Genomic DNA, 26,995 nt, shown 5'->3' with positions numbered 1-26,995 from the left:
TCTTTCCATATCATGAAACTCCCCACAGACGGCCATGGATTTCTCCCAGGGTTATCATCAGACGTCTTAACTAGGACAACATTGTATAAGGCAGATCTAGAACTTTTTGCTAATCTCCCAGTGATTTGAACAGACTTTCCTAATTACTTGATATAAAGGGAAGGACAGACACCATGCTCTTCTGCTGGAGCAGGTTTACATTGCTGTGAGCACTGCGGGGAGGGGAAGACGAAATGATGGGGATACTGAAGGAAAGTGACTACTAGGGAAAGCGAGCAGTGCAGTGATAAGGCACTGATGTGACAACTAGGCAGATGTCAGGAAAAGGGATCATGACCGTGACTAACAAGTAGAAGTAGAGGACTACTGACATACCTAATGGAAAATCGTCCTAGCGTTGACTATAAGAGGAATGGGCAACTGCTGTGACTACAGGGGAGAAGTCTAAGGGGTAACACCTCTCCTTGTTGAGTGATATGCCTGACATGCCAGTATAAGGAGACTTATAGGCCACGCACTCCTCCTCTGGGAAGTTAATTTATCTCTCTTTTGTAAAATGTCTCTTCAGAGAGGATTAGAACTCTTCTAGTGCCACATATTGTAAGTAGCAATCCTAAAAGTCAATATTGACCCTATGTTTGTTTACCTAATTTTGTACTAGTTTCTGCAGTATGTTTTTAATAAACCAGTGGAAAACTTAAACGGAAAGCGTTCTGGTGACTACCTCTTTAAAAGGAACCTGTCACCAGGTTTGGCTGATATGAGATACGGCCATCACCTTTCAGGGCTGATATACAGTATTCTGTAATGCTATATAAATCCTCCAAAAAAATTGTGCAAAAAAGACAGTATAAATATAATTAATTATTTTATTGAAAAGTAAATAGAAATAAAATATAAATCAAATATAAAAATAATCAATGTCACAGCTGATGGAAGCACATACAATAATTAGTATAAAAGTATAAGAACATACAACTAATACATAAATATAATACTGCAAAGCGATACAAAAAATATATATAAAACTATAAGTAGCAAACACAAAGCCCTCAAGAACATATATATAGTGATAATATAAAATGTTTTCAAAGTATATATATATATATATATATATATATATATATATATATATATCTACACAGCAGCACAATTCAATATATTTTTACTTAAACAAACAATGTATATAGATCAAAAGTGCATAAGTGCTATGCAAATAAAATACACATATATCCAATAAAAATGAATATAAATATAACCAAAAAAATCATAAAAATCTCAAAAAAATCAATTAAGGTGCCACAAAATGGATGAAAAAAGTATACAAAAAAAGGTTTATGATAAACTAAAGTGCAATAATATGTGCAATGTTGCAATATCAGAAAAACCTCAAAAAAGTGCTGTAGTGCAAAAGTGCTGAAAGCTATTTCATTGAAGGGCAACCTATACAAAACACTAGGAGGTGTTATATACTGCTGGAGATATATAAGATGTGACACAATCACTGATACTTATTCCAATAAGGAGACCATATATATACGGTACTCCTGGGGGCTATATAAAGTGTTAAAGTGCTCAATATAGTAAAACTGCAAGCGCCTAGCAGAAAATAAAATCACAAATATGTGCAGTTAGTTACTCATACCTGAATGCTTCTATTCCCTACGTACGTTTCGGCGTTTAGCCTTCTTCCGGGGGCGTATACAATTTAGCCCAGGGCGTGTGTATTTATATCAAAATCATCCAATCACATGCAGGACATTGCATGCTGGGCGATCTAATGCGGCGCGTGCGCAGATGCCAAAACCGCCGAACACATCCGCCCAGCGTCACCATGACAACGCGCACCCGGCCGATCACCCTGCCCACATGACGTAGCAGGGGGATCACCAAGGACGCGCTGCCAAGGAAACAGACGCCAGAACGAATGCGGCCAGCAGCGAGGAAGACCGCGCAAGCGCACAATCGCCCGCATACAAGCCCTGCATAAAAAGGTGGGAAGAAACAACAATAGAATATCTGAAAACATTGCCAAGGCATTTCAAGACCTATCATAACTGTGATCCAACCGGCCTTCGAGTAATTGGTATTGACAGAATTATATCAGATCTACGTGGCGGCAATATTAGTCGTAGGCTCGCTCAGAAAGAAACCAGGTGGATCTGGACCCTTCGCACTTTACTTTTTTTATGATTTTGATATAAATACACACGCCCTGGGCTAAATTGTATACGCCCCCGGAAGAAGGCTAAACGCCGAAACGTACGTAGGGAATAGAAGCATTCAGGTATGAGTAACTGCACATATTTGTGATTTTATTTTCTGCTAGGCGCTTGCAGTTTTACTATATTGAGCACTTTAACACTTTATATAGCCCCCAGGAGTACCATATATATATGGTCTCCTTATTGGAATAAGTATCAGTGATTGTGTCACATCTTATATATCTCCAGCAGTATATAACACCTCCTAGTGTTTTGTATAGGTTGCCCTTCAATGAAATAGCTTTCAGCACTTTTGCACTACAGCACTTTTTTGAGGTTTTTCTGATATTGCAACATTGCACATATTATTGCACTTTAGTTTATCATAAACCTTTTTTTGTATACTTTTTTCATCCATTTTGTGGCACCTTAATTGATTTTTTTGAGATTTTTATGATTTTTTTGGTTATATTTATATTCATTTTTATTGGATATATGTGTATTTGCATAGCACTTATGCACTTTTGATCTATATACATTGTTTAAGTAAAAATATATTGAATTGTGCTGCTGTGTAGATATATATATATATACTTTGAAAACATTTTATATTATCACTATATATATGTTCTTGAGGGCTTTGTGTTTGCTACTTATAGTTTTATATATATTTTTTGTATCGCTTTGCAGTATTATATTTATGTATTAGTTGTATGTTCTTATACTTTTATACTAATTATTGTATGTGCTTCCATCAGCTGTGACATTGATTATTTTTATATTTGATTTATATTTTATTTCTATTTACTTTTCAATAAAATAATTAATTATATTTATACTGTCTTTTTTGCACAATTTTTTTGGAGGATTTATTTTGTCAACAGTGCTAGACAAAGTATATTTTACATACAATTGGTTGCTTATCTGATTGAAGTATTCTGTAATGCTGTATATCTGCCCCCAACCCTACCTGTAAGAGAAGAAAAAGACCATTTATTATACTCACCTGGGGGGACGTCCGGTCCGAGGGATGTTGATGTACTTTGTCCTGTGCCTCCCATCTTCTTACGATCACTGTCTTCTTCCTTGCTTTATGTGGATGGATGCTATTAAATGAGAAAGGGGGCTCTACTGTTACTGGAAGGGAAATGGGGCTCTACTGTTACTGGAAGGGAAAGGGGGCTCTGCTGTAACTGGAAGGGAAAGGGGGCTCTACTGTAACTGGAAGGGAAAGGGGGCTCTGCTGTAACTGGAAGGGAAAGGGGGGCTCTGCTGTAAGTAGAAGGAAAAGGGGGCTCTGCTGTAACTGGAAGAGAAAAGGGGCACTGCTGTAACTGGAAGGGAAAGGGAGGCTCTGCTGTAAGTAGAAGGGAAAGGGGACACTGCGTAACTGGAAGGGAAAGGGGGCACTGCTGTAAGTAGAAGGAAAAGGGGGCTCTGCTGTAGGTAGAAGGAAAAGGGCACTGCTGTAAGTAGAAGGAAAAGGGGCACTGCTGTAACTGGAAGGGAAAGGGGGCTCTGCTGTAAGTGGAAGGGAAAGGGGGCTCTGCTGTAAGTAGAAGGAAAAGGGGTGGCTCTGCTGTAAGTAGAAGGAAAAGGGGGGCTCTACTGTAAGTAGAAGGAAAAGGGGGCACTACTGTAACTGGAAGGGAAAGGGGGCTCTGCTGTAACTGGAAGGGAAAGGGGGCTCTGCTGTAACTGGAAGGGAAAGGGGGCTCTGCTGTAACTGGAATAGAAAGGAGGCACTGCTGTAACTGGAAGGGAAAGGAGGCACTGCTGTAACTGGAAGGGAAGGGGGGCTCTGCTGTAACTGGAAGGGAAGGGGGGCTCTGCTGTAACTGGAAGGGAAGGGGGGCTCTGCTGTAACTGGAAGGGAAAGGGGGCTCTGCTGTAACTGGAAGGGAAAGGAGGCACTGCTGTAACTGGAAGGGAAAGGAGGCACTGCTGTAACTGGAAGGGAAGGGGGGCTCTGCTGTAACTGGAAGGGAAGGGGGGCTCTGCTGTAACTGGAAGGGAAAGGGGGCTCTGCTGTAACTGGAATGGAAAGGAGGCACTGCTGTAACTGGAATGGAAAGGAGGCACTGCTGTAACTGGAAGGGAAAGGGGGCACTGCTGTAACTGGAAGGGAAAGGGGGCACTGCTGTAACTGGAAGGGAAAGGGGGCTCTGCTGTAACTGGAATGGAAAGGAGGCACTGCTGTAACTGGAAGGGAAGGGGGGCTCTGCTGTAACTGGAAGGGAAAGGGGCTCTGCTGTAAGTAGAAGGGAAGGGGGGCTCTGCTGTAAGTAGAAGGTAATGGGGGCGCTGCTGTAACTGGAAGGGAAAGGGGGCTCTGCTGTAAGTAGAAGGAAAAGGGGGCGCTGCTGTAACTGGAAGGGAAAGGGGGCTCTGCTGTAAGTAGAAGGAAAAGGGGGCTCTGCTGTAACTGGAAGGAAAAGGGGACACTGATGTAACTGCAATAGAAAGGAGGCACTGCTGTAACTGGAAGGGAAAGGAGGCACTGCTGTAACTGGAAGGGAAGGGGGGCTCTGCTGTAACTGGAATGGAAAGAAGGCACTGCTGTAACTGGAATGGAAAGGAGGCACTGCTGTAACTGGAAGGGAAAGGGGGCTCTACTGTAAGTAGAAGGTAAAGGGGGCGCTGCTGTAACTGGAAGGGAAAGGGGGCTCTGCTGTAAGTAGAAGGAAAAGGGGGCTCTGCTGTAACTGGAAGGAAAAGGGGACACTGATGTAACTGGAATAGAAAGGAGGCACTGCTGTAACTGGAAGGGAAAGGAGGCACTGCTGTAACTGGAAGGGAAAGGGGGCTCTGCTGTAACTGGAAGGGAAAGGAGGCACTGCTGTAACTGGAAGGGAAAGGAGGCACTGCTGTAACTGGAAGGGAAAGGAGGCGCTGCTGTAACTGGAAGGGAAAGGAGGCGCTGCTGTAACTGGAAGGAAAAGGAGGCGCTGCTGTAACTGGAAGGGAAAGGAGGCGCTGCTGTAACTGGAAGGGAAAGGAGGCGCTGCTGTAACTGGAAGGGAAAGGAGGCGCTGCTGTAACTGGAAGGGAAAGGAGGCGCTGCTGTAACTGGAAGGGAAGGGGGGCTCTGCTGTAACTGGAAGGGAAAGGGGGCTCTGCTGTAAGTAGAAGGTAAAGGGGGCGCTGCTGTAACTGGAAGGGAAAAGGGGCTCTGCTGTAAGTAGAAGGAAAAGGGGGCTCTGCTGTAACTGGAAGGGAAAGGGCTCTGCTGTAACTGGAAGGGAAAGGGGGCTCTGCTGTAACTGGAAGGGAAAGGGGGCACTGCTGTAACTGGAATGGAAATGAGGCACTGCTGTAACTGGAAGGGAAAGGGGGCACTGCTGTAACTGGAATGGAAAGGAGGCACTGCTGTAACTGGAAGGGAAAGGAGGCACTGCTGTAACTGGAAGGGAAGGGGGGCTCTGCTGTAACTGGAAGGGAAAGGGGGCTCTGCTGTAAGTAGAAGGAAAAGGGGGCTCTGCTGTAACTGGAAGGGAAAGGGGGCTCTGCTGTAACTGGAAGGGAAAGGGGCACTGCTGTAGCTGAAAGGGAAAGGGGGCTCTGCTGTAACTGGAAGGGAAAGGGGGCACTGCTGTAACTGGAATGGAAATGAGGCACTGCTGTAACTGGAAGGGAAAGGGGGCACTGGTGTAACTGGAAGGGAAAGGAGGCACTGCTGTAACTGGAAGGGAAGGGGGGCTCTGCTGTAACTGGAAGGGAAAGGGGGCTCTGCTGTAACTGGAATGGAAAGAAGGCACTGCTGTAACTGGAATGGAAAGGAGGCACTGCTGTAACTGGAAGGGAAAGGGGGCTCTGCTGTAACTGGAACGGAAAGGAGGCACTGCTGTAACTGGTAGGGAAAGGAGGCACTGCTGTAACTGGTAGGGAAAGGAGGCACTGCTGTAACTGGAAGGGAAAGGAGGCACTGCTGTAACTGGAAGGGAAAGGAGGCACTGCTGTAACTGGAAGGGAAAGGAGGCACTGCTGTAACTGGAAGGGAAAGGAGGCGCTGCTGTAACTGGAAGGGAAAGGAGGCGCTGCTGTAACTGGAAGGGAAAGGAGGCGCTGCTGTAACTGGAAGGGAAGGGGGGCTCTGCTGTAAGTAGAAGGTAAAGGGGGCGCTGCTGTAACTGGAAGGGAAAGGGGGCTCTGCTGTAAGTAGAAGGAAAAGGGGGCTCTGCTGTAACTGGAAGGGAAAGGGGGCTCTGCTGTAAGTAGAAGGAAAAGGGGGCTCTGCTGTAACTGATTGAATCCTGTAGAATGTAAGCCCGCAAGGGCAGGGTCCTCGCCCCTCTGTATCAGTCCGTCATTGTTAGTTTGTTTACTGTATGTGATATTTGTAACTTGTATGTAACCCCTTCTCATGTACAGCACCATGGAATCAATGGTGCTATATAAATAAATAAATAATAATAATAAAAAGGGGGCTCTGCTGCAAGTAGAAGGAAAAGGGGGCTCTGCTGTAAGTAGAAGGAAAAGGGGGCTCTGCTGTAACTGGAAGGGAAAGGGCTCTGCTGTAACTGGAAGGGAAAGGGGGCTCTGCTGTAACTGGAAGGGAAAGGGGGCACTGCTGTAACTGGAATGGAAATGAGGCACTGCTGTAACTGGAAGGGAAAGGGGGCACTGCTGTAACTGGAATGGAAAGGAGGCACTGCTGTAACTGGAAGGGAAAGGAGGCACTGCTGTAACTGGAAGGGAAGGGGGGCTCTGCTGTAACTGGAAGGGAAAGGGGGCTCTGCTGTAAGTAGAAGGTAAAGGGGGCGCTGCTGTAACTGGAAGGGAAAGGGGGCTCTGCTGTAACTGGAATGGAAAGGAGGCACTGCTGTAACTGGAAGGGAAAGGAGGCACTGCTGTAACTGGAAGGGAAGGGGGGCTCTGCTGTAACTGGAAGGGAAAGGGGGCTCTGCTGTAACTGGAAGGGAAAGGGGCACTGCTGTAACTGAAAGGGAAAGGGGGCTCTGCTGTAACTGGAAGGGAAAGGGGGCACTGCTGTAACTGGAATGGAAATGAGGCACTGCTGTAACTGGAAGGGAAAGGGGGCACTGCTGTAACTGGAATGGAAAGGAGGCACTGCTGTAACTGGAAGGGAAAGGAGGCACTGCTGTAACTGGAAGGGAAGGGGGGCTCTGCTGTAACTGGAAGGGAAAGGGGGCTCTGCTGTAAGTAGAAGGTAAAGGGGGCGCTGCTGTAACTGGAAGGGAAAGGGGGCTCTGCTGTAAGTAGAAGGAAAAGGGGACACTGCTGTAACTGGAAGGAAAAGGGGACACTGATGTAACTGGAATAAAAGGAGGCACTGCTGTAACTGGAAGGGAAAGAAGGCACTGCTGTAACTGGAAGGGAAGGGGGGCTCTGCTGTAACTGGAAGGGAAAGGGGGCTCTGCTGTAACTGGAATGGAAAGAAGGCACTGCTGTAACTGGAATGGAAAGGAGGCACTGCTGTAACTGGAAGGGAAAGGGGGCTCTGCTGTAACTGGAAGGGAAAGGAGGCACTGCTGTAACTGGAAGGGAAAGGAGGCACTGCTGTAACTGGAAGGGAAAGGAGGCACTGCTGTAACTGGAAGGGAATGGAGGCACTGCTGTAACTGGAAGGGAAAGGAGGCACTGCTGTAAGTAGAGGGGAAAGGGGACACTGCGTAACTGGAAGGGAAAGGGGGCACTGCTGTAAGTAGAAGGGAAAGGGGGCACTGCGTAACTGAAAGGGAAAGGGGGCACTGCTGTAACTGGAAAGGAAAGGGGGGCTCTGCTGTAAGTAGAAGGAATAGGGGGCTCTGCTGTAACTGGAAGAGAAAAGGGGCACTGCTGTAACTGGAAGGGAAAGGGAGGCTCTGCTGTAAGTAGAAGGGAAAGGGGACACTGCCTAACTGGAAGGGAAAGGGGGCACTGCTGTAAGTAGAAGGGAAAGGGGGCACTGCGTAACTGAAAGGGAGAGGGGGCACTGCTGTAACTGGAAAGGAAAGGGGGGCTCTGCTGTAAGTAGAAGGGAAAGGGGGCTCTGCTGTAACTGGAAGGGAAAGGGGGCTCTGCTGTAACTGGAAGGGAAAGGGGGCTCTACTGTAACTGGAAGGGAAAGGGGGCACTGCTGTAACTGGAAGGTAAATGGGGCTCTGCTGTAAATGGAAGGGAAAGGAGGCACTTCTGTAACTGGAAGGGAAAGGGGGCTCTGCTGTAACTGGAAGAGAAGGGGGGCTCTGCTGTAACTGGAAGGGAAAGGGGGCTCTGCTGTAACTGGAAGGGAAAGGGGGCGCTGCTGTAAGTAGAAGTGAAAGAGGGCTCTGCTGTAAGTAGAAGGAAAAGGGGGCTCTACTGTAACTGGAAGGGAAAGGGGGCTCTGCTGTAAGTAGAAGGAAAAGGGGGCACTGCTGAAAGTAGAAGGAAAGGGGGCACTGCTGTAACTGGAAGGGAAAGGGGGCTCTACTGTAACTGGAAGGGAAAGGGGGCTCTGCTGTAACTGGAAGGGAAAGGGGGCTCTGCTGTAAGTAGAAGGGAAAGGGGGCACTGCTGTAACTGGAAGGGAAAGGGGGCACTGCTGTAACTGGAAGGGAAAGGGGGCTCTGCTGTAACTGGAAGGGAAAGGGAGCTCTGCTGTAACTAGAAGGAAAAGGGGCACTGCTGTAACTGGAAGGGAAAGGGGGCTCTGCTGTAACTGGAAGGGAAAGGGGGCTCTGCTGTAACTTTAAGGGAAAGGAGGCACTGCTGTAACTGGAAGGGAAAGGGGGCTCTGCTGTAGGTAGAAGGAAAAGGGCACTGCTGTAAGTAGAAGGAAAAGGGGCACTGCTGTAACTGGAATAGAAAGGAGGCACTGCTGTAACTGGAATGGAAAGTAGGCACTGCTGTAACTGGAAGGGAAAGGGGGCACTGCTGTAACTGGAAGGGAAAGGGGGCACTGCTGTAACTGGAAGGGGAAGGGGGCTCTGCTGTAACTGGAATGGAAAGGTGGCACTGCTGTAACTGGAAGGGAAAGGAGGCACTGCTGTAACTGGAAGGGAAGGGGGGCTCTGCTGTAACTGGAAGGGAAAGGGGGCTCTGCTGTAACTGGAATGGAAAGAAGGCACTGCTGTAACTGGAAGGGAAAGGGAGGCTCTGCTGTAAGTAGAAGGGAAAGGGGACACTGCGTAACTGGAAGGGAAAGGGGGCACTGCTGTAAGTAGAAGGGAAAGGGGGCACTGCGTAACTGAAAGGGAGAGGGGGCACTGCTGTAACTGGAAAGGAAAGGGGGGCTCTGCTGTAAGTAGAAGGGAAAGGGGGCTCTGCTGTAACTGGAAGGGAAAGGGGGCTCTGCTGTAACTGGAAGGGAAAGGGGGCTCTACTGTAACTGGAAGGGAAAGGGGGCACTGCTGTAACTGGAAGGTAAATGGGGCTCTGCTGTAACTGGAAGGGAAAGGAGGCACTTCTGTAACTGGAAGGGAAAGGGGGCTCTGCTGTAACTGGAAGAGAAGGGGGGCTCTGCTGTAACTGGAAGGGAAAGGGGGCTCTGCTGTAACTGGAAGGGAAAGGGGGCGCTGCTGTAAGTAGAAGTGAAAGAGGGCTCTGCTGTAAGTAGAAGGAAAAGGGGGCTCTACTGTAACTGGAAGGGAAAGGGGGCTCTGCTGTAAGTAGAAGGAAAAGGGGGCACTGCTGAAAGTAGAAGGAAAGGGGGCACTGCTGTAACTGGAAGGGAAAGGGGGCTCTACTGTAACTGGAAGGGAAAGGGGGCTCTGCTGTAACTGGAAGGGAAAGGGGGCTCTGCTGTAAGTAGAAGGGAAAGGGGGCACTGCTGTAACTGGAAGGGAAAGGGGGCACTGCTGTAACTGGAAGGGAAAGGGGGCTCTGCTGTAACTGGAAGGGAAAGGGAGCTCTGCTGTAACTAGAAGGAAAAGGGGGCACTGCTGTAACTGGAAGGGAAAGGGGGCTCTGCTGTAACTTTAAGGGAAAGGAGGCACTGCTGTAACTGGAAGGGAAAGGGGGCTCTGCTGTAGGTAGAAGGAAAAGGGCACTGCTGTAAGTAGAAGGAAAAGGGGCACTGCTGTAACTGGAATAGAAAGGAGGCACTGCTGTAACTGGAAGGGAAAGGAGGCACTGCTGTAACTGGAAGGGAAGGGGGGCTCTGCTGTAACTGGAAGGGAAGGGGGGCTCTGCTTTAACTGGAAGGGAAAGGGGGCTCTGCTGTAACTGGAATGGAAAGAAGGCACTGCTGTAACTGGAATGGAAAGTAGGCACTGCTGTAACTGGAAGGGAAAGGGGGCACTGCTGTAACTGGAAGGGAAAGGGGGCACTGCTGTAACTGGAAGGGAAAGGGGGCTCTGCTGTAACTGGAATGGAAAGGTGGCACTGCTGTAACTGGAAGGGAAAGGAGGCACTGCTGTAACTGGAAGGGAAGGGGGGCTCTGCTGTAACTGGAAGGGAAAGGGGCTCTGCTGTAACTGGAAGGGAAAGGGGGCTCTGCTGTAACTGGAAGAGAAAGGGGGCTCTGCTGTAACTTTAAGGGAAAGGAGGCACTGCTGTAACTGGAAGGGAAAGGGGGCACTGCTGTAACTGGAAGGGAAAGGGGGCACTGCTGTAACTGGAAGGGAAAGGGGGCTCTGCTGTAACTGGAATGGAAAGGTGGCACTGCTGTAACTGGAAGGGAAGGGGGGCTCTGCTGTAACTGGAAGGGAAAGGGGGCACTGCTGTAACTGGAAGGGAAAGGGGACTCTGCTGTAACTGGAAGGGAAAGGAGGCACTGCTGTAACTGGAATGGAAGGGGGGCTCTGCTGTAACTGGAAGGGAAAGGGGCTCTGCTGTAAGTAGAAGGTAAAGGGGGCGCTGCTGTAACTGGAAGGGAAAGGGGGCTCTGCTCTAACTGGAACGAAAAGGGGACACTGCTGTAACTGGAAGGGAAAGGAGGCACTGCTGTAACTGGAAGGGAAGGGGGGCTCTGCTGTAACTGGAAGGGAAAGGGGGCTCTGCTGTAACTGGAATGGAAAGAAGGCACTGCTGTAACTGGAATGGAAAGGAGGCACTGCTGTAACTGGAAGGGAAAGGGGGCTCTGCTGTAACTGGAAGGGAAAGGGGGCTTCGCTGTAACTGGAAGGGAAAGGAGGCACTGCTGTAACTGGAAGGGAAAGGAGGCACTGCTGTAACTGGAAGGGAAAGGAGGCACTGCTGTAACTGGAAGGGAAAGGAGGCACTGCTGTAACTGGAAGGGAAAGGAGGCACTGCTGTAACTGGAAGGGAAAGGAGGCACTGCTGTAACTGGAAGGGAAAGGAGGCACTGCTGTAACTGGAAGGGAAAGGGGCTCTGCTGTAAGTAGAAGGTAAAGGGGGCGCTGCTGTAACTGGAAGGGAAAGGGGGCTCTGCTGTAAGTAGAAGGAAAAGGGGACACTGCTCTAACTGGAACGAAAAGGGGACACTGCTGTAACTGGAAGGGAAAGGAGGCACTGCTGTAACTGGAAGGGAAGGGGGGCTCTGCTGTAACTGGAAGGGAAAGGGGGCTCTGCTGTAAGTAGAAGGTAAAGGGGGCGCTGCTGTAACTGGAAGGGAAAGGGGGCTCTGCTGTAAGTAGAAGGAAAAGGGGGCACTGCTGTAACTGGAAGGGAAAGGGGGCTCTGCTGTAACTGAAAGAATCCTGTAGAATGTAAGCCCGCAAGGGCAGGGTCCTCGCCCCTCTGTATCAGTCCGTCATTGTTAGTTTGTTTACTGTATGTGATATTTGTAACTTGTATGTAACCCCTTCTCATGTACAGCACCATGGAATCAATGGTGCTATATAAATAAATAATAATAATAATAATAATAAAAAGGGGGCTCTGCTGTAAGTAGAAGGAAAAGGGGCTCTGCTGTAAGTAGAAGGAAAAGGGGGCTCTGCTGTAACTGGAAGGGAAAGGGCTCTGCTGTAACTGGAAGGGAAAGGGAGCTCTGCTGTAAGTAGAAGGAAAAGGGGGCTCTGCTGTAACTGGAAGGGAAAGGGGCACTGCTGTAACTGGAAGGGAAAGGGGGCTCTGCTGTAACTCGAAGGGAAAGGGGGCACTGCTGTAACTGGAATGGAAAGGAGGCACTGCTGTAACTGGAAGGGAAAGGAGGCACTGCTGTAACTGGAAGGGAAGGGGGGCTCTGCTGTAACTGGAAGGGAAAGGGGGCTCTGCTGTAAGTAGAAGGTAAAGGGGGCGCTGCTGTAACTGGAAGGGAAAGGGGGCACTTGTGTAACTGGAAGGGAAAGGGGGCTCTGCTGTAACTTGAAAGGAAAGGGGGCTCTGCTGTAAGTAGAAGGGAAAGGGGGCTCTGCTGTAAGTAGAAGGAAAAGGGGGATCTGCTGTAACTGGAAGGGAAATGGGGATCTGCTGTAACTGGAAGGGAAAGGAGGCACTGCTGTAACTGGAAGGGAAAGGGTGCTGCTGTAACTGGAAGGGAAGGGGGGCTCTGCTGTAACTGGAAGGGAAAGGGGGCACTGCTGTAACTGGAATGGAAAGGCGGCACTGCTGTAACTGGAAGGGAAATGAGGCACTGCTGTAACTGGAAGGGAAAGGAGGCACTGCTGTAACTGGAAGGGAAAGGAGGCACTGCTGTAACTGGAAGGGAAGGGGGCTCTGCTGTAACTGGAAGGGAAAGGGGGCTCTGCTGTAAGTAGAAGGTAAAGGGGGCGCTGCTGTAACTGGAAGGGAAAGGAGGCACTGCTGTAACTGGATGGGAAAGGGCGCTGCTGTAACTGGAAGGGAAGGGGGGCTCTGCTGTAACTGGAAGGGAAAGGGGGCACTGCTGTAACTGGAATGGAAAGGAGGCACTGCTGTAACTGGAAGGGAAAGGGGGCTCTGCTGTAACTGGAAGGGAAAGGGGGCACGGCTGTAACTGGAAGGGAAAGGAGGCGCTGCTGTAACTGGAAGGGAAAGGGGGCTCTGCTGTAACTGGAAGGGAAAGTGGGCTCTGCTGTAACTGGAATAGAAAGGAGGCACTGCTGTTACTGGAAGGGAAAGGAGGCACTGCTGTAACTGGAAGGGAAGGGGGGCTCTGCTGTAACTGGAAGGGAAAGGGGGCTCTGCTGTAAGTGGAAGGTAAGGGGGCGCTGCTGTAACTGGAATAGAAAGGGGGCGCTGCTGTAACTGGAATAGAAAGGAGGCACTGCTGTAACTGGAAGGGAAAGGAGGCACTGCTGTAACTGGAAGGGAAGGGGGGCTCTGCTGTAACTGGAAGGGAAAGGGGGCTCTGCTGTAAGTGGAAGGTAAGGGGGCGCTGCTGTAACTGGAAGGGAAAGGAGGCACTGCTGTAACTGGAAGGGAAAGGAGGCACTGCTGTAACTGGAAGGGAAAGGGGGCTCTGCTGTAAATAGAAGGGAAAGGGGGCACTTGTGTAACTGGAAGGGAAATGGGGCTCTGCTGTAACTGGAACGGAAAGGAGGCACTGCTGTAACTGGAAGGGAAAGGGGGCTCTGCTGTAAGTAGAAGGTAAAGGGGGCGCTGCTGTAACTGGAAGGGAAAGGGGGCTCTGCTATAAGTAGAAGGAAAAGGGGACACTGCTGTAACTGGAACGAAAAGGGGACACTGATGTAACTGGAATAGAAAGGAGGCACTGCTGTAACTGGAAGGGAAAGGAGGCACTGCTGTAACTGGAAGGGAAGGGGGGCTCTGCTGTAACTGGAAGGGAAAGGGGGCTCTGCTGTAACTGGAATGGAAAGAAGGCACTGCTGTAACTGGAATGGAAAGGAGGCACTGCTGTAACTGGAAGGGAAAGGGGACTCTGCTGTAACTGGAAGGGAAAGGGGGCTCTGCTGTAAGTGGAAGGTAAGGGGGCGCTGCTGTAACTGGAATAGAAAGGGGGCGCTGCTGTAACTGGAATAGAAAGGAGGCACTGCTGTAACTGGAAGGGAAAGGAGGCACTGCTGTAACTGGAAGGGAAGGGAGGCTCTGCTGTAACTGGAAGGGAAAGGGGGCTCTGCTGTAAGTGGAAGGTAAGGGGGCGCTGCTGTAACTGGAAGGGAAAGGAGGCACTGCTGTAACTGGAAGGGAAAGGAGGCACTGCTGTAACTGGAAGGGAAAGGGGGCTCTGCTGTAAATAGAAGGGAAAGGGGGCACTTGTGTAACTGGAAGGGAAATGGGGCTCTGCTGTAACTGGAACGGAAAGGAGGCACTGCTGTAACTGGAAGGGAAAGGGGGCTCTGCTGTAAGTAGAAGGTAAAGGGGGCGCTGCTGTAACTGGAAGGGAAAAGGGGCTCTGCTGTAAGTAGAAGGAAAAGGGGACACTGCTGTAACTGGAACGAAAAGGGGACACTGATGTAACTGGAATAGAAAGGAGGCACTGCTGTAACTGGAAGGGAAAGGAGGCACTGCTGTAACTGGAAGGGAAGGGGGGCTCTGCTGTAACTGGAAGGGAAAGGGGGCTCTGCTGTAACTGGAATGGAAAGAAGGCACTGCTGTAACTGGAATGGAAAGGAGGCACTGCTGTAACTGGAAGGGAAAGGGGACTGCTGTAACTGGAAGGGAAAGGAGGCACTGCTGTAACTGGAAGGGAAAGGAGGCACTGCTGTAACTGGAAGGGAAAGGAGGCACTGCTGTAACTGGAATGGAAAGGAGGCACTGCTGTAACTGGAAGGGAAAGGAGGCACTGCTGTAACTGGAAGGGAAAGGATTCTGTAGAAGGACGTAGATTTGGGGATTTATTATGATGGAATATAGGCTGAACTGGATGGACAAATGTCTTTTTTCGGCCTTACTATGTTACTATGAGGCACTGCTGTAACTGGAAGAGAAAGGAGGCACTGCTGTAACTGGAAGGGAAAGGGGGCTCTGCTGTAACTGGAAGGGAAAGGGGGCACTGCTGTAACTGGAAGGGAAGGGGGGCTCTGCTGTAACTGGAAGGGAAAGGGGGCTCTGCTGTAAGTAGAAGGTAAAGGGGGCGCTGCTGTAACTGGAAGGGACAGGGGGCTCTGCTGTAAGTAGAAGGAAAAGGGGGCTCTGGTGTAACTGGAAGGGAAAGGGGGCTCTGCTGTAAGTAGAAGGAAAAGGGGGCACTGCTGTAACTGGAAGGGAAAGGGGGCTCTGCTGTAACTGAAAGAATCCTGTAGAATGTAAGCCCGCAAGGGCAGGGTCCTCGCCCCTCTGTATCAGTCCGTCATTGTTAGTTTGTTTACTGTATGTGATATTTGTAACTTGTATGTAACCCCTTCTCATGTACAGCACCATGGAATCAATGGTGCTATATAAATAAATAATAATAATAATAATAAAAAGGGGGCTCTGCTGTAAGTAGAAGGAAAAGGGGGCTCTGCTGTAAGTAGAAGGAAAAGGGGGATCTGCTGTAACTGGAAGGGAAAGGGGCACTGCTGTAACTGGAAGGGAAAGGGGGCTCTGCTGTAACTGGAAGGGAAAGGAGGCACTGCTGTAACTGGAAGGGAAAGGAGGCACTGCTGTAACTGGAAGGGAAGGGGGGCTCTGCTGTAACTGGAAGGGAAAGGGGGCTCTGCTGTAAGTAGAAGGTAAAGGGGGCGCTGCTGTAACTGGAAGGGAAAGGGGGCTCTGCTGTAAATAGAAGGGAAAGGGGGCACTTGTGTAACTGGAAGGGAAAGGGGGCTCTGCTGTAAGTAGAAGGGAAAGGGGGCTCTGCTGTAAGTAGAAGGGAAATGGAGATCTGCTGTAACTGGAAGGGAAAGGGTGCTGCTGTAACTGGAAGGGAAGGGGGGCTCTGCTGTAACTGGAAGGGAAAGGGGGCACTGCTGTAACTGGAAGGGAAAGGAGGCACTGCTGTAACTGGAAGGGAAAGGAGGCACTGCTGTAACTGGAAGGGAAGGGGGCTTTGCTGTAACTGGAAGGGAAAGGGGGCTCTGCTGTAAGTAGAAGGTAAAGGGGGCGCTGCTGTAACTGGAAGGGAAAGGGGGCACTGCTGTAACTGGAAGGGAAAGGAGGCACTGCTGTAACTGGAAGGGAAAGGGTGCTGCTGTAACTGGAAGGGAAGGGGGGCTCTGCTGTAACTGGAAGGGAAAGGGGGCACTGCTGTAACTGGAATGGAAAGGAGGCACTGCTGTAACTGGAAGAGAAGGGGGGCTCTGCTGTAACTGGAAGGGAAAGGGGGACGGCTGTAACTGGAAGGGAAAGGAGGCGCTGCTGTAACTGGAAGGGAAAGGGGGCTCTGCTGTAACTGGAAGGGAAAGTGGGCTCTGCTGTAACTGGAATAGAAAGGAGGCACTGCTGTAACTGGAAGGGAAAGGAGGCACTGCTGTAACTGGAAGGGAAGTGGGGCTCTGCTGTAACTGGAAGGGAAAGGGGGCTCTGCTGTAAGTGAAAGGTAAGGGGGCGCTGCTGTAACTGGAATAGAAAGGAGGCACTGCTGTAACTGGAAGGGAAAGGAGGCACTGCTGTAACTGGAAGGGAAGGGGTGCTCTGCTGTAACTGGAAGGGAAAGGAGGCACTGCTGTAACTGGAAGGGAAAGGAGGCACTGCTGTAACTGGAAGGGAAAGGGGGCTCTGCTGTAAATAGAAGGGAAAGGGGGCTCTGCTGTAACTGGAAGGGAAAGGAGGCACTGCTGTAACTGGAAGGGAAAGGAGGCACTGCTGTAACTGGAAGGGAAAGGGGGCTCTGCTGTAAGTAGAAGGGAAAGGGGGCTCTGCTGTAAGTAGAAGGGAAAGGGGGCTCTGCTGTAAATAGAAGGGAAAGGAGGCACTGCTGTAACTGGAAGGGAAAGTGGGCTCTGCTGTAAGTAGAAGGAAAAGGGGGCTCTGCTGTAACTGGAAGGGAAAGGGGGCTCTGCTGTAAGTAGAAGGGAAAGGGGGCTCTGCTGTAACTGGAAGGAAAAGGGGGCACTGCTGTAAGTAGAAGGAAAAGGGGGCTCTGCTGTAACTGGAAGGGAAAGGGGGCTCTGCTCTAACTAGATGGGAAGGGGGCGCTGCTATAACTACAAGGCAATGAGTACACTGCAGTGATTTGTGGAGGAGGAGGCTACTAGTGTGACTACTATGATAACAGAACCAGGCAACATATTAGAACGAAGGGAAAATTAGAGCAATAAGTAGTGCAACAATACCCACAGCCAGAGCAGAAAACCAACTCCATGCAAACTACTAAAAAAGGAGTACCAACGGAGCATAATGGTAATGAAAAATAGTAAATTTTATTAAGTTAACAAGCATAAAGTGCATAACAAGTCAATATACAATAAAGTGCATAAGGATGGTTAAAAAAAGTGAGTATCCCCCGGCGTGAACTGCCCCTATATATAACATGCATAATGCCAAAAAGGAAAAGCAGCCCGAAGTCAATTGTGAAGATTAACCCTTTTTCAAGGGGAAAAAAAACTAACATATTGGAAGGCGAAACGCGCGTCGGGGGTTTCTGCTGGTAGGATCCAACCCGGTGTACACTGCCCTATTACTCAATTCTGGTAAGCGCTGCTCTTTATTGTTATTTTAGGCTGTGGGACATTTTTTACCCAAGGGTTAATCTTCACAGTTGACTTCGGGCTGCTTTTCCTTTTTGGCATTATGCATGTTATATATAGGGGCAGTTCACGTCGGGGGATACTCACTTTTTTTAACCATCCTTATGCACTTTATTGTATATTGACTTGTTATGCACTTTATGCTTGTTAACTTAATAAAATTTACTATTTTTCATTACCTTTATGCTCCGTTGGTACTCCTTTTTTAGTAGTGTGACTACTAGAGGGTAGGCAATCCGTGCTGTGGCTATGCTGAAGGCTGGTGCCGGATGCACCCGCTGCTGAGAGGAGGCGCTGTGATACCCACTATGGAGTTTATTCTGTTTCCCGTATTATCGTCAGTCTTGTAGTGGAAACTCTCGCGGTGTGGATTGATGGTCACTGCTGTGTAGCACCATAGGGACACGTGATCAGTTCCTGGGCTGCTGGCTGCTCCTGCAGTACATTAGGTGCCTGGGTGTTCTCAGACTCAGGACGTTGCACTTGTTCCCATTCACTAAAAGTAAGCAGAGAGTTGGTAAATGATGAGGGTTGTAAGCCGCGCTTTATTTCAGATTTGCCTTACTCCCTGTAATCGTGCGGGGCTCAGGTCTCCGAGGCTGACATTTGTGGTGAATCCCCTGTATGACTGCTGGGGACCGAAAATAGGACTAGACTAAAAGGTTATCCCCATCGGGACGCCAGCTTGTGTTCTGGGGGTGGTCGGTGCTGAAACCCTCAATGCTCCGCTGATCTGGCCGGCAGACGCAGGAATGAATGGAAAGCACAATCCTGACCGGAGTTTTACCAAGTTTATAGGAAGGGGAAACTAATGTCTAGAGCAGTCCTTGGCTGTAAGATAGGAAAGTAACAGCGTGAGTGACCATTATACACTTCTGCTTCCAGTGATGGAGGAAGAATTAAAATCCCTGCCTCTGGAGAACGCATCGATCCTGTCTGAGGGCGCCCTACAGGATGGACATCGCCTCTGGATCGGGAACCTGGACCCGAAAATCACCGAGTGAGTGCTCTAGTGCAACTTTGGGATTTTTTTTTCCCCCTTAGCTTTTTTTTTAGATCGCGTTCACGCAGATCTTTTGTGTTCCTTTCATTCAGGTACCATCTATTAAAACTGCTACAGAAGTTTGGCAAAGTGAAGCAATTTGATTTCCTGTTTCACAAGTCGGGGCCATTGGAAGGACAACCCCGGGGCTACTGTTTTGTGAATTTTGAGACCAAACTGGTAAGTGTATCATTAAGGTTCCTCGGTCACACGTTGAAGAACACAGTGAGTTCTGAAAACGTGAGATCAGATGCACGTGGGACAATACAGATGCATGACATTGTTTTATATCGCCCCGTTTTTATTATAGAGATCATTTCACATCCAGAAACGCTATTTGCCTTCAGACGTGGGGTTAATCTGCGGGTAAATAGCATTGCAATCATGTCTGTCTGCTCCTATAGGGAGAAAATGAAGTCTTGTTCTCTCTGTAGTTAGCAGCTTTTTGTCAATGGGGCAGCAGAAGGGACGGATTACGTCACCACTCACTTGATTGACAGCCTGCTCTGCACACACACGCTGCAGAACAGACCGTGTCAGGGAGTGATTACAGCTCCGCGTGCTGTCTAGTTAATGCTGACTGGTTGGCTGGATGAGAGGCCCCCAGACTGGTGTCTTAGGGGTAACGTCTCTCCTTATGGAGAGTGACATGCCAGCGAAAGGAGACTTTTTGGCCATTCAATGCTCTTCTGGGAATTAAATATGCCAATTTTCTTTTCTTCCTCTCTGAAGAGGCAATAATTTCTAAGACGAGCATTGCATGGCCTATAAGTCTCCTTACATTGGCATGTCACTGTGCACAATGAGAGACGTTACCCCTTAGGCTGTAATTCCTGATGTCACTGCTGCCATTGAGGTCAATGGTCCCTGTGTTTGTCTCCCTATTATATGGTTACAAAACCATTATGATGCTTTGGGGGTCCGACCTCTATAACTCAAGTGACTCAGTCCAACCAGTATCAAGCCCTCGCTATACAGAAAGCTATGGCCCATCCAAGCAGTATGTCCTATGGTGGGACATCTGCAGTTTGATAAATACGGGAAATATCAAGTCTTTAATTTGTAATAATCCTCAGTGTAAGATCATATATTAAAGTTAAATATCCTGTAAGAACCTGGCCGTCTAATGTCTGCCCATTCGGTTACTTGTGTACGGATGGCCCGGGTCACATCCTCCCATCATCTCCACTATTCCACATAGTGGCCATGGTCGCGTCCCGATACCGAGCACAGTACCCCGGCCGGATAGCTTTGTTTTGTGACCTCCATGGCGGTCCCAGTTTATCAGGCTGGCACGGTGACCTACAGCGCCAGCTGTCATTATGCAGAAAGCATGCGATATTTGTTCCCTGGATGTAAATCTTATGTGCTTAGGGAAGAAATCTGATACCAAGGCACTTGTAATCAGCTCAAAATAGTTTTTTTTTTTTTTTTTTTTTACAGGAAGCCGAAAAGGCGATTCAGTGCCTCAATGGAAAAATGGCCCTGTCAAAGAAATTGGTTGTGAGATGGGCACATGCACAAATTAAGGTAAAATCCTTAAATATACCTGATACTAATCTAGTAATCACCATTGCGTTGGCCTGGAAGGATATGACACCATAGGCTGCATGTCGCTTAGAACTAATGGGACGCCATATTGCTTTGTCAGCCATTTTTTAGTATATAGTTAGAGTGCATGGCCTATGAGTCTCCTTACGCCAAGTTGGCACTCTCCACAAGGAGAAACATTCCCCCTTGGACTCCTTAGTATATAGTCTGCATACTATATCTTCTATTTGCTCCCTATCTGCCGGACATGTAAGGATGAACAGTGAAGTAGCTCCAGCACTCCCTTGAGCACCGCAGACCCAGATTGTAATAGCTGTTCAGGATCCTGGGTCAGCCTCCCACCTAACACACATAAGACGCCCTTCCTAAGCATAGGTGATAGAGAACACCCCCTTTTAAAGCGACATTTTGACGCCAATCATTGTGATTTTAGCAAACTTGGTTACTTCTGATCCAATTATCTCCATCTTTGCAGAGATACGATAATTATAAAAGTGAAAAAGTTTTACCAATCAGTTTGGAACCGTCTTCAAGCACAGAACCAACTCAGTCCACTATAAGGTGAATTTTTGTGTTTTTTTTTTTCCCGTAACATATCCCTCTATGTTTCTGGCTTTGATAGTCTAGAGTGGATGCAGTTGTAAAAGAAAAAAAAATCACTCAGCCAAAAGTAATATTACCATATTTTTCAGACTATAAGACGCACTTTTTTCTGGATGGGAAGGTGGGGGAGCCACAGTAGTGGAGCAACGGGTTATAGGAGGCAGGAGCCGGCTGCTGCGGTTAACACCTATGCCCGCTGCTAAAGAGAAATGAATATTCACTGCACCCCACGCCAATGGAAGTGGAGACCAGTGAATATTCATTTCTCTTTAATAGCAGACATGCTGTTAGCTGCAGCCGCCTACTGCCTGCAGCTGCTGAGGTCTGAAGTGTGTCCGCTACTTAAGGAAATGAATATTCACTGCACTCCATGCCCATGAGAGTGGAGAGCAGTGAATATTCATTCCCTTTAGTAGTGGACCCACGTGATCGCTCGGCAGCGGCAGAAAGCCAGTGTCTACGGTTAACACTGTGCCTGCTATTATCAGTGAATATTCACTGTTCCACACGCCCATAGTCCCGGGCGCGGGGAGCAGTGACTATTAATGCAGCTGTCCTCTCCTTGTAAGCAGCGCAGAACGTCACTGCCATTTGCTGCTTATAAGCATAAATCAGCTGCTGGTATCAGAACAGGACTCTGCTAGGGAGCGCAGGGAAGGTAAGTAGAATATTGTTGTTTTTTTTATGTTTTTCTGATGGGGCCATGCATACCAGGACGTGGATGAGGGGGCCATGCATACCTGGATTGGGGATATATATACCAGGATGGGGAATATTAGTACAGAATTGACCACATTTTTTTTTCTATTTTCCTCCTCTAAAATCTAGGTGCGTCTTATAGTGCGCAATATACGATACATTTGGATAGGATTTCAGCCACCACGTTTCAATATACTGACTACAAGCCAGAAATCTTAAACATGGTGATGAATTGAAGAACCAGGCAGATTTATGCCTCTGAGCACCAATTGACAAAATACTAAGGCAATCAGCGGTTGTTAAATGGGTTGTCCGATGAACAAAGAACATTTTAATTAAGAGATCTTGGAATAACAAGTACCACAAATTGATGTGTTAAAAAAAAAATATTCCTGTGCTGAGATAATCCTATAAATGTTCAGTGCTTTGTACTGTGTAATGGCCGTGTCTGGCCATGGACAGAAGCTCCAGTTCATGATCAGCACATACCACAGCTCCTGGACAGGGAAGAAACATAAGTCACTTACAGTAATTGAGTATACAGACATGACACAGCAGTGGCTCACAGCTGCTACTTTTTAGGTAACACATTTCCCTGCCTGTTTTATCACAGGAGCAAGTCCTGTGATATAGTCATAAATCAAGTCCGTGACATAAGCTTAGCAGCCGCTGGAGTTACTATGTCACTGACATGATTTTTGGTAAGAAAAACACATTTTATCAGATCTCAGGTGTAAAAGATATATTGAAGCAGGACGCGGTGCTCGGAGGGATCAGGCTGGCTCCTGAGCTGACACCATAGAAGAGATAGTGGAACAATCCAGCAACCGCAAAAATATTTTTTATATCTAAAACATCAAATTTATTTGGATATGGCTGAAAATAAAGAAAAAATTTAAATAATATAAATGGACACTGGGTCTGTGCGTTTCAAGCATTACAGGCTGTATTAGTCCTTCAGGGCTGTGGCGGTACTATATTTACTGTACACAGTTGTCAGAGTTCACCGTACAGTTGTCAGAGTCCACCGTACAGTTGTCAGAGTCCTCCATCAGGGCTCTGGTGCTACCATACCTCGGTGCACATTATTTACTGTACACAGTTGTCAGAGTCCTCCATGCAGTTGTCAGATTTCTTCATCAGGGCTCTGGTGCTACCATACCTCGGTGCACATTATTTACTGTACACAGTTGTCAGAGTCCACCGTACAGTTGTCAGATTTCTCCATCAGGGCTCTGGTGCTACCATACCTCGGTGCACATTATTTACTGTACACAGTTGTCAGAGTCCACCGTACAGTTGTCAGATTTCTCCATCAGGGCCCTGGTGCTACCATACCTCGGTGCACATTATTTACTGTACACAGTTGTCAGTCAACTGTACAGTTGTCAGATTTCTCCATCAGGGCTCTGGTGCTACCATACCTCGGTGCACATTATTTACTGTACACAGTTGTCAGAGTCCTCCATGCAGTTGTCAGATTTCTCCATCAGGGCCCTGGTGCTACCATACCTCAGTGCACATTATTTACAGTTGTCAGAGTCCTCCATCGCAGCTCTTTCTCCATGACCTTGTACTCTGTTCCCCTCACACTCCTATCGGAGCTCAGTAACTGGAATCTGACATAAACTGAGTGTTTCGCTCGGCTTAAGCAGGAGTTGCCCACCTGATGTGCACCTTGGGGGAAACGCTTTGAGGCAAAGAAGCAAATAAGTGAGATCAGTCTGTATGAAGCCCACTGCCACATTACAGAGGACCTCTCAGTGGGTCTGTAGCCTATATAGGTGCGCTGCTGTGTGTTGGTCACCACGGCAGTGATACCGCACCAGCAGGGTAAGTGACCTGGCGCCCCACAGTACCCATGCTGCAAGGCTGAGCTGTGAACGCCGGGAGGGGAGGAGATTCGCAGCCTCCCGTCCAGCGGCCACAAGTTACTGACCAGGCCAATGTAGTGGGAAGAGGTGAGGGTCTTATCAGCGGACCCCCAGTATTAACACAGAGCATTGGGGTCTTTAGATTGCACACCCCCTCTAAGTTATTATCTGCTCATAGATAAATGATGGCGGATAGAATGGCATCGACATATGAGTTCCCAATACCAGTGCGGACACTGGAGCACGCACCAGTATAAAGGGCCCTTTCAATTAGCGGGGGGTCCTTAAACAAACAAGTGCTTGAGTCTGTGTGCGGATCCCGTCCGGCACATGGAGAAGCCGCTGATCAAACAACCTGTGTGTTTCCAAAGTAGTCAGGAAATGGCAGGGCAAATGTAGTCTACTAGCCCGAGGCTGCGGGCCGGGCCACCAGAGGTTAAACTGATTGATTGAGCGCTGATTTGAGCGCTGTCGCTTTAACAGGAAGCCGATGTCCTCTGGGGAGCGGCAGTGAAGTGTAGGTCTGGAATACTGGGGTCAGACGGGGAACATTCAGGGAGAACGAGGCAACGTCATCGGGTTCTGCTCCTATTTACAGGCTTCGATATCTGCTGCTCTAAAAGGTGCAGCTACATTTGTAACCATTTTTTGCTTCATTTTTGCACTTTTGTTTTTTCTTCCAATGTATTCTCCTCTCCGTATCCATATGCGACTTGTCTCTTGCAGACGGAGATGTAGTTTTCCCTGACCCCGTTCATTTTCCTTATATAAAAACATTCTAAGTGCAGAGAAATAATAAAAAAAACTGGAATTATGTTTTGGTTTAGTTATTACAGCGATCATTACAGGGTTAAACATTACTTGGTGATACGATTCTTCATGTCAGCGTGATCACAGCGATCCCAAAGCTGCACTGGTTAATAAATAAATATAAATATATATATATATATATATATATTGTATTTAGATTTATTTCTGGTCGTGAAATTCAGATCTTTGTGTCAGAAAAACTTGTCTTGTGTCTCGGTATTGTTTTTTTCTTTGCTCACTGATGGCTTGGTGTTGGGGCTGGATCTGCGGGATGAGCTGATGGCGCGGTGTTGGCGCTGGTTCTGTGGGGTGAGCTGATGGCTCGGTGTTGGGGCTGGTTCTGTGGGGTGAGCTGATGGTGTGGTGTTGGGGTTGGTTCTGTGGGGTGAGCTGATGGCGTGGTGTTGGGGCTGGTTCTGTGGGGTGAGCTGATGGTTTTGGTGTCGGGGCTGGTTCTGTGGGGTGAGCTGATGGTTTTGGTGTCGGGGCTGGTTCTGTGGGGTGAGCTGATGACGCGGTGTTGGGGATGGTTCTGCGGGGTGAGCTGATGACGCAGTGTTGGGGCTGGTTCTGCAGGGTGACCAGATGGTGCGGTGTCGGGGCTGGTTCTGTGGGGTGAGCTGATGACGTGGTGTTGGGGCTGGTTCTGCGGGGCAAGCTGATGTGGTGTTGGGGTCTGGTTCTGCAGAGTGAGCTGATGACACGGTGTTGGGGCTGGTACTGCAGGGTGAGCTGATGGCACGGTGTTGGGGCTGGTTCTGCGGGGTGAGCTGATGCAGTGTTGGGGCTGGTTCTGCAGGGTGACCTGATGGTGCGGTGTCGGGGCTGGTTCTGTGGGGTGAGCTGATGACGTGGTGTTGGGGCTGGTACTGCAGGGTGAGCTGATGGCACGGTGTTGGGGCTGGTTCTGCGGGGTGACCTGATGGTGCGGTGTCAAGGCTGGTTCTGCGGGGCGAGCTGATGACGTGGTGTCGGGGCTGGTTCTGCAGGGCGAGCTGATGACGTGGTGTCGGGGCTGGTTCTGCAGGGCGAGCTGATGACGTGTCGTGGCTGGTTCTGCAGGGCGAGCTGATGACGTGGTGTCGTGGCTGGTTCTGCAGGGCGAGCTGATGACGTGGTGTCGGGGCTGGTTCTGCAGGGCGAGCTGATGACGTGGTGTCGGGGCTGGTTCTGCAGGGTGAGCTGATAGTGTGGTGTCGGTGCTGGATCTGCGGGGCAAGCTGATGTGGTGTCGGGGCTGGTTCTGCAGGGCGAGCTGATGACGTGTCGGGGCTGATTCTGCGGGGCGAGCTGATGACGTGTCGGGGCTGGTTCTGCGGGGCGAGCTGATGACGTGTCGAGGCTGGCTCTGCAGGGTGAGCTGATTACGTGGTGTCGGGGCTGGTTCTACGGGGCGAGCTGATGACGTGTCTGGGCTGGTTCTGCGGAGCGAGCTGATGACGTGGTGTCGGGGCTGGTTCTGCAGGGTGACCTGATGGTGTGGTGTCGGGTCTGGTTCTGCGGGGCTAGCTGATGGTGTGGTGTCTGGGCTAGTTCTGCGGGCCGAGCTGATGACGTGGTGTTGGGGCTGGTTCTGCGGGGCGAGCTGATTACGTGTTGGGGCTGGTTCTGCAGGGCGAGCTGATGACGTGTTGGGGCTGGTTCTGCAGGGCGAGCTGATGACGTGTCGGGGCTGGTTCTGCGGGTCGAGCTGATGACATGGTGTCGAGGCTGGTTCTGCAGGGCGAGCTGATGACGCAGTGTTGGGGCTGGTTCTGCGGAGTGAGCTGATGACATGGTGTCGAAGCTGGTTCTGCGGGGCGAGCTGATGACGCGGTGTCGGGGCTGCTTCTGCGGAGCGAGCTGATGATGTGGTGGCGGGGCTGGTTCTGCGGGGCGAGCTGATGACGTGGTGTCGGGGCTGGTTCTGCGGATCGAGCTGATCACGTGGTTTCGGGGCTGGTTCTGCGGGGAGAGCTGATGACGCGGTGTTGGGGCTGGTTCTGCGGGACGAGCTGATGACGCGGTGTCGGGGCTGGTTCTGCTGGTCGAGCTGATGACGTGGTGTCGGGGCTGGTTCTGCTGGTCGAGCTGACGACGTGGTGTCGGGGCTGGTTCTGCGGGACGAGCTGATGACGCGGTGTTGGGGCTGGTTCTGCGGGGCGAGCTGTTGACGTGGTGTCGGGGCTGGTTCTGCGGGGCGAGTTGTTGACGTGGTGTCGGGGCTGGTTCTGCGGGGCGGTTTCTGGGGAGGTTTAATAACCTTGTTATATTCTGGTGTATATATGTTTTTCTTTATGGCATTTATTATAGTGAATTTTAATAGATTGATCCTTTGGGATACCAAATGTATAATATTATTATTATTTATTTTTAATGCACCATTTATTCGATGGTGCCGTACATCAGGATAGGTTATATGTGTAAATATGTAATTTGATTTAAAAATATACTAATATATATATATATATCTAATATATAAAGCTGAATGTGTGTGTGTGTGTGTATGTGTGTATGTCCGGGATTGGCATCTGCACCGTCGCAGCTACGGCCACAAAATTTTGCACACTCACACGTCTGGACCCCGAGAGCGTCATAGGCTATGTTGTGAGGCGAAATTTTAACCCCGCGCGTTCCAATTCACCAAACAATTTTGCCCCTATCTACATAATGGGGAAAAAAGTGAAAGGAAAAGTGTTGGAGGCGTCGCAGCTACAGCCATAAAATTTTGCACAGTCACACGTCTGGACCCTGAGAGCGTCATAGGCTATGTTGTGAGGTGAAATTTTAACCCCGCGCTTTCTAATTCACCAAAAATGTTTGCCCCTATCTACATAATGGGGAAAAATGAAAGGA

The 26,995-nt window shown here is 49.2% G+C and overlaps 1 protein-coding gene across 2 annotated transcripts in view; it reads left to right on the top strand.

Moving 5' to 3' along the window:
• Nucleotides 1-26,995, top strand: part of RBM18 (RNA binding motif protein 18) — a 53,255-nt gene that overhangs the window by 9,275 nt on the left and 16,985 nt on the right. For both annotated transcript variants that reach the window (XM_069748535.1, XM_069748536.1), the window contains exons 2-5: nucleotides 18,467-18,581; nucleotides 18,677-18,803; nucleotides 20,067-20,153; nucleotides 20,650-20,735. In XM_069748535.1, coding sequence (XP_069604636.1) covers nucleotides 18,469-18,581; nucleotides 18,677-18,803; nucleotides 20,067-20,153; nucleotides 20,650-20,735 — 413 coding nt within the window. In that variant the 5' untranslated portion in view covers nucleotides 18,467-18,468. The remainder of the gene's footprint in view (nucleotides 1-18,466; nucleotides 18,582-18,676; nucleotides 18,804-20,066; nucleotides 20,154-20,649; nucleotides 20,736-26,995) is intronic.

This window comes from Ranitomeya imitator, chromosome 2, assembly GCF_032444005.1.
Source record: "Ranitomeya imitator isolate aRanImi1 chromosome 2, aRanImi1.pri, whole genome shotgun sequence".
Taxonomy (NCBI): domain Eukaryota; kingdom Metazoa; phylum Chordata; class Amphibia; order Anura; family Dendrobatidae; genus Ranitomeya; species Ranitomeya imitator.
This window is presented reverse-complemented; position numbering and strand designations above follow the sequence as displayed.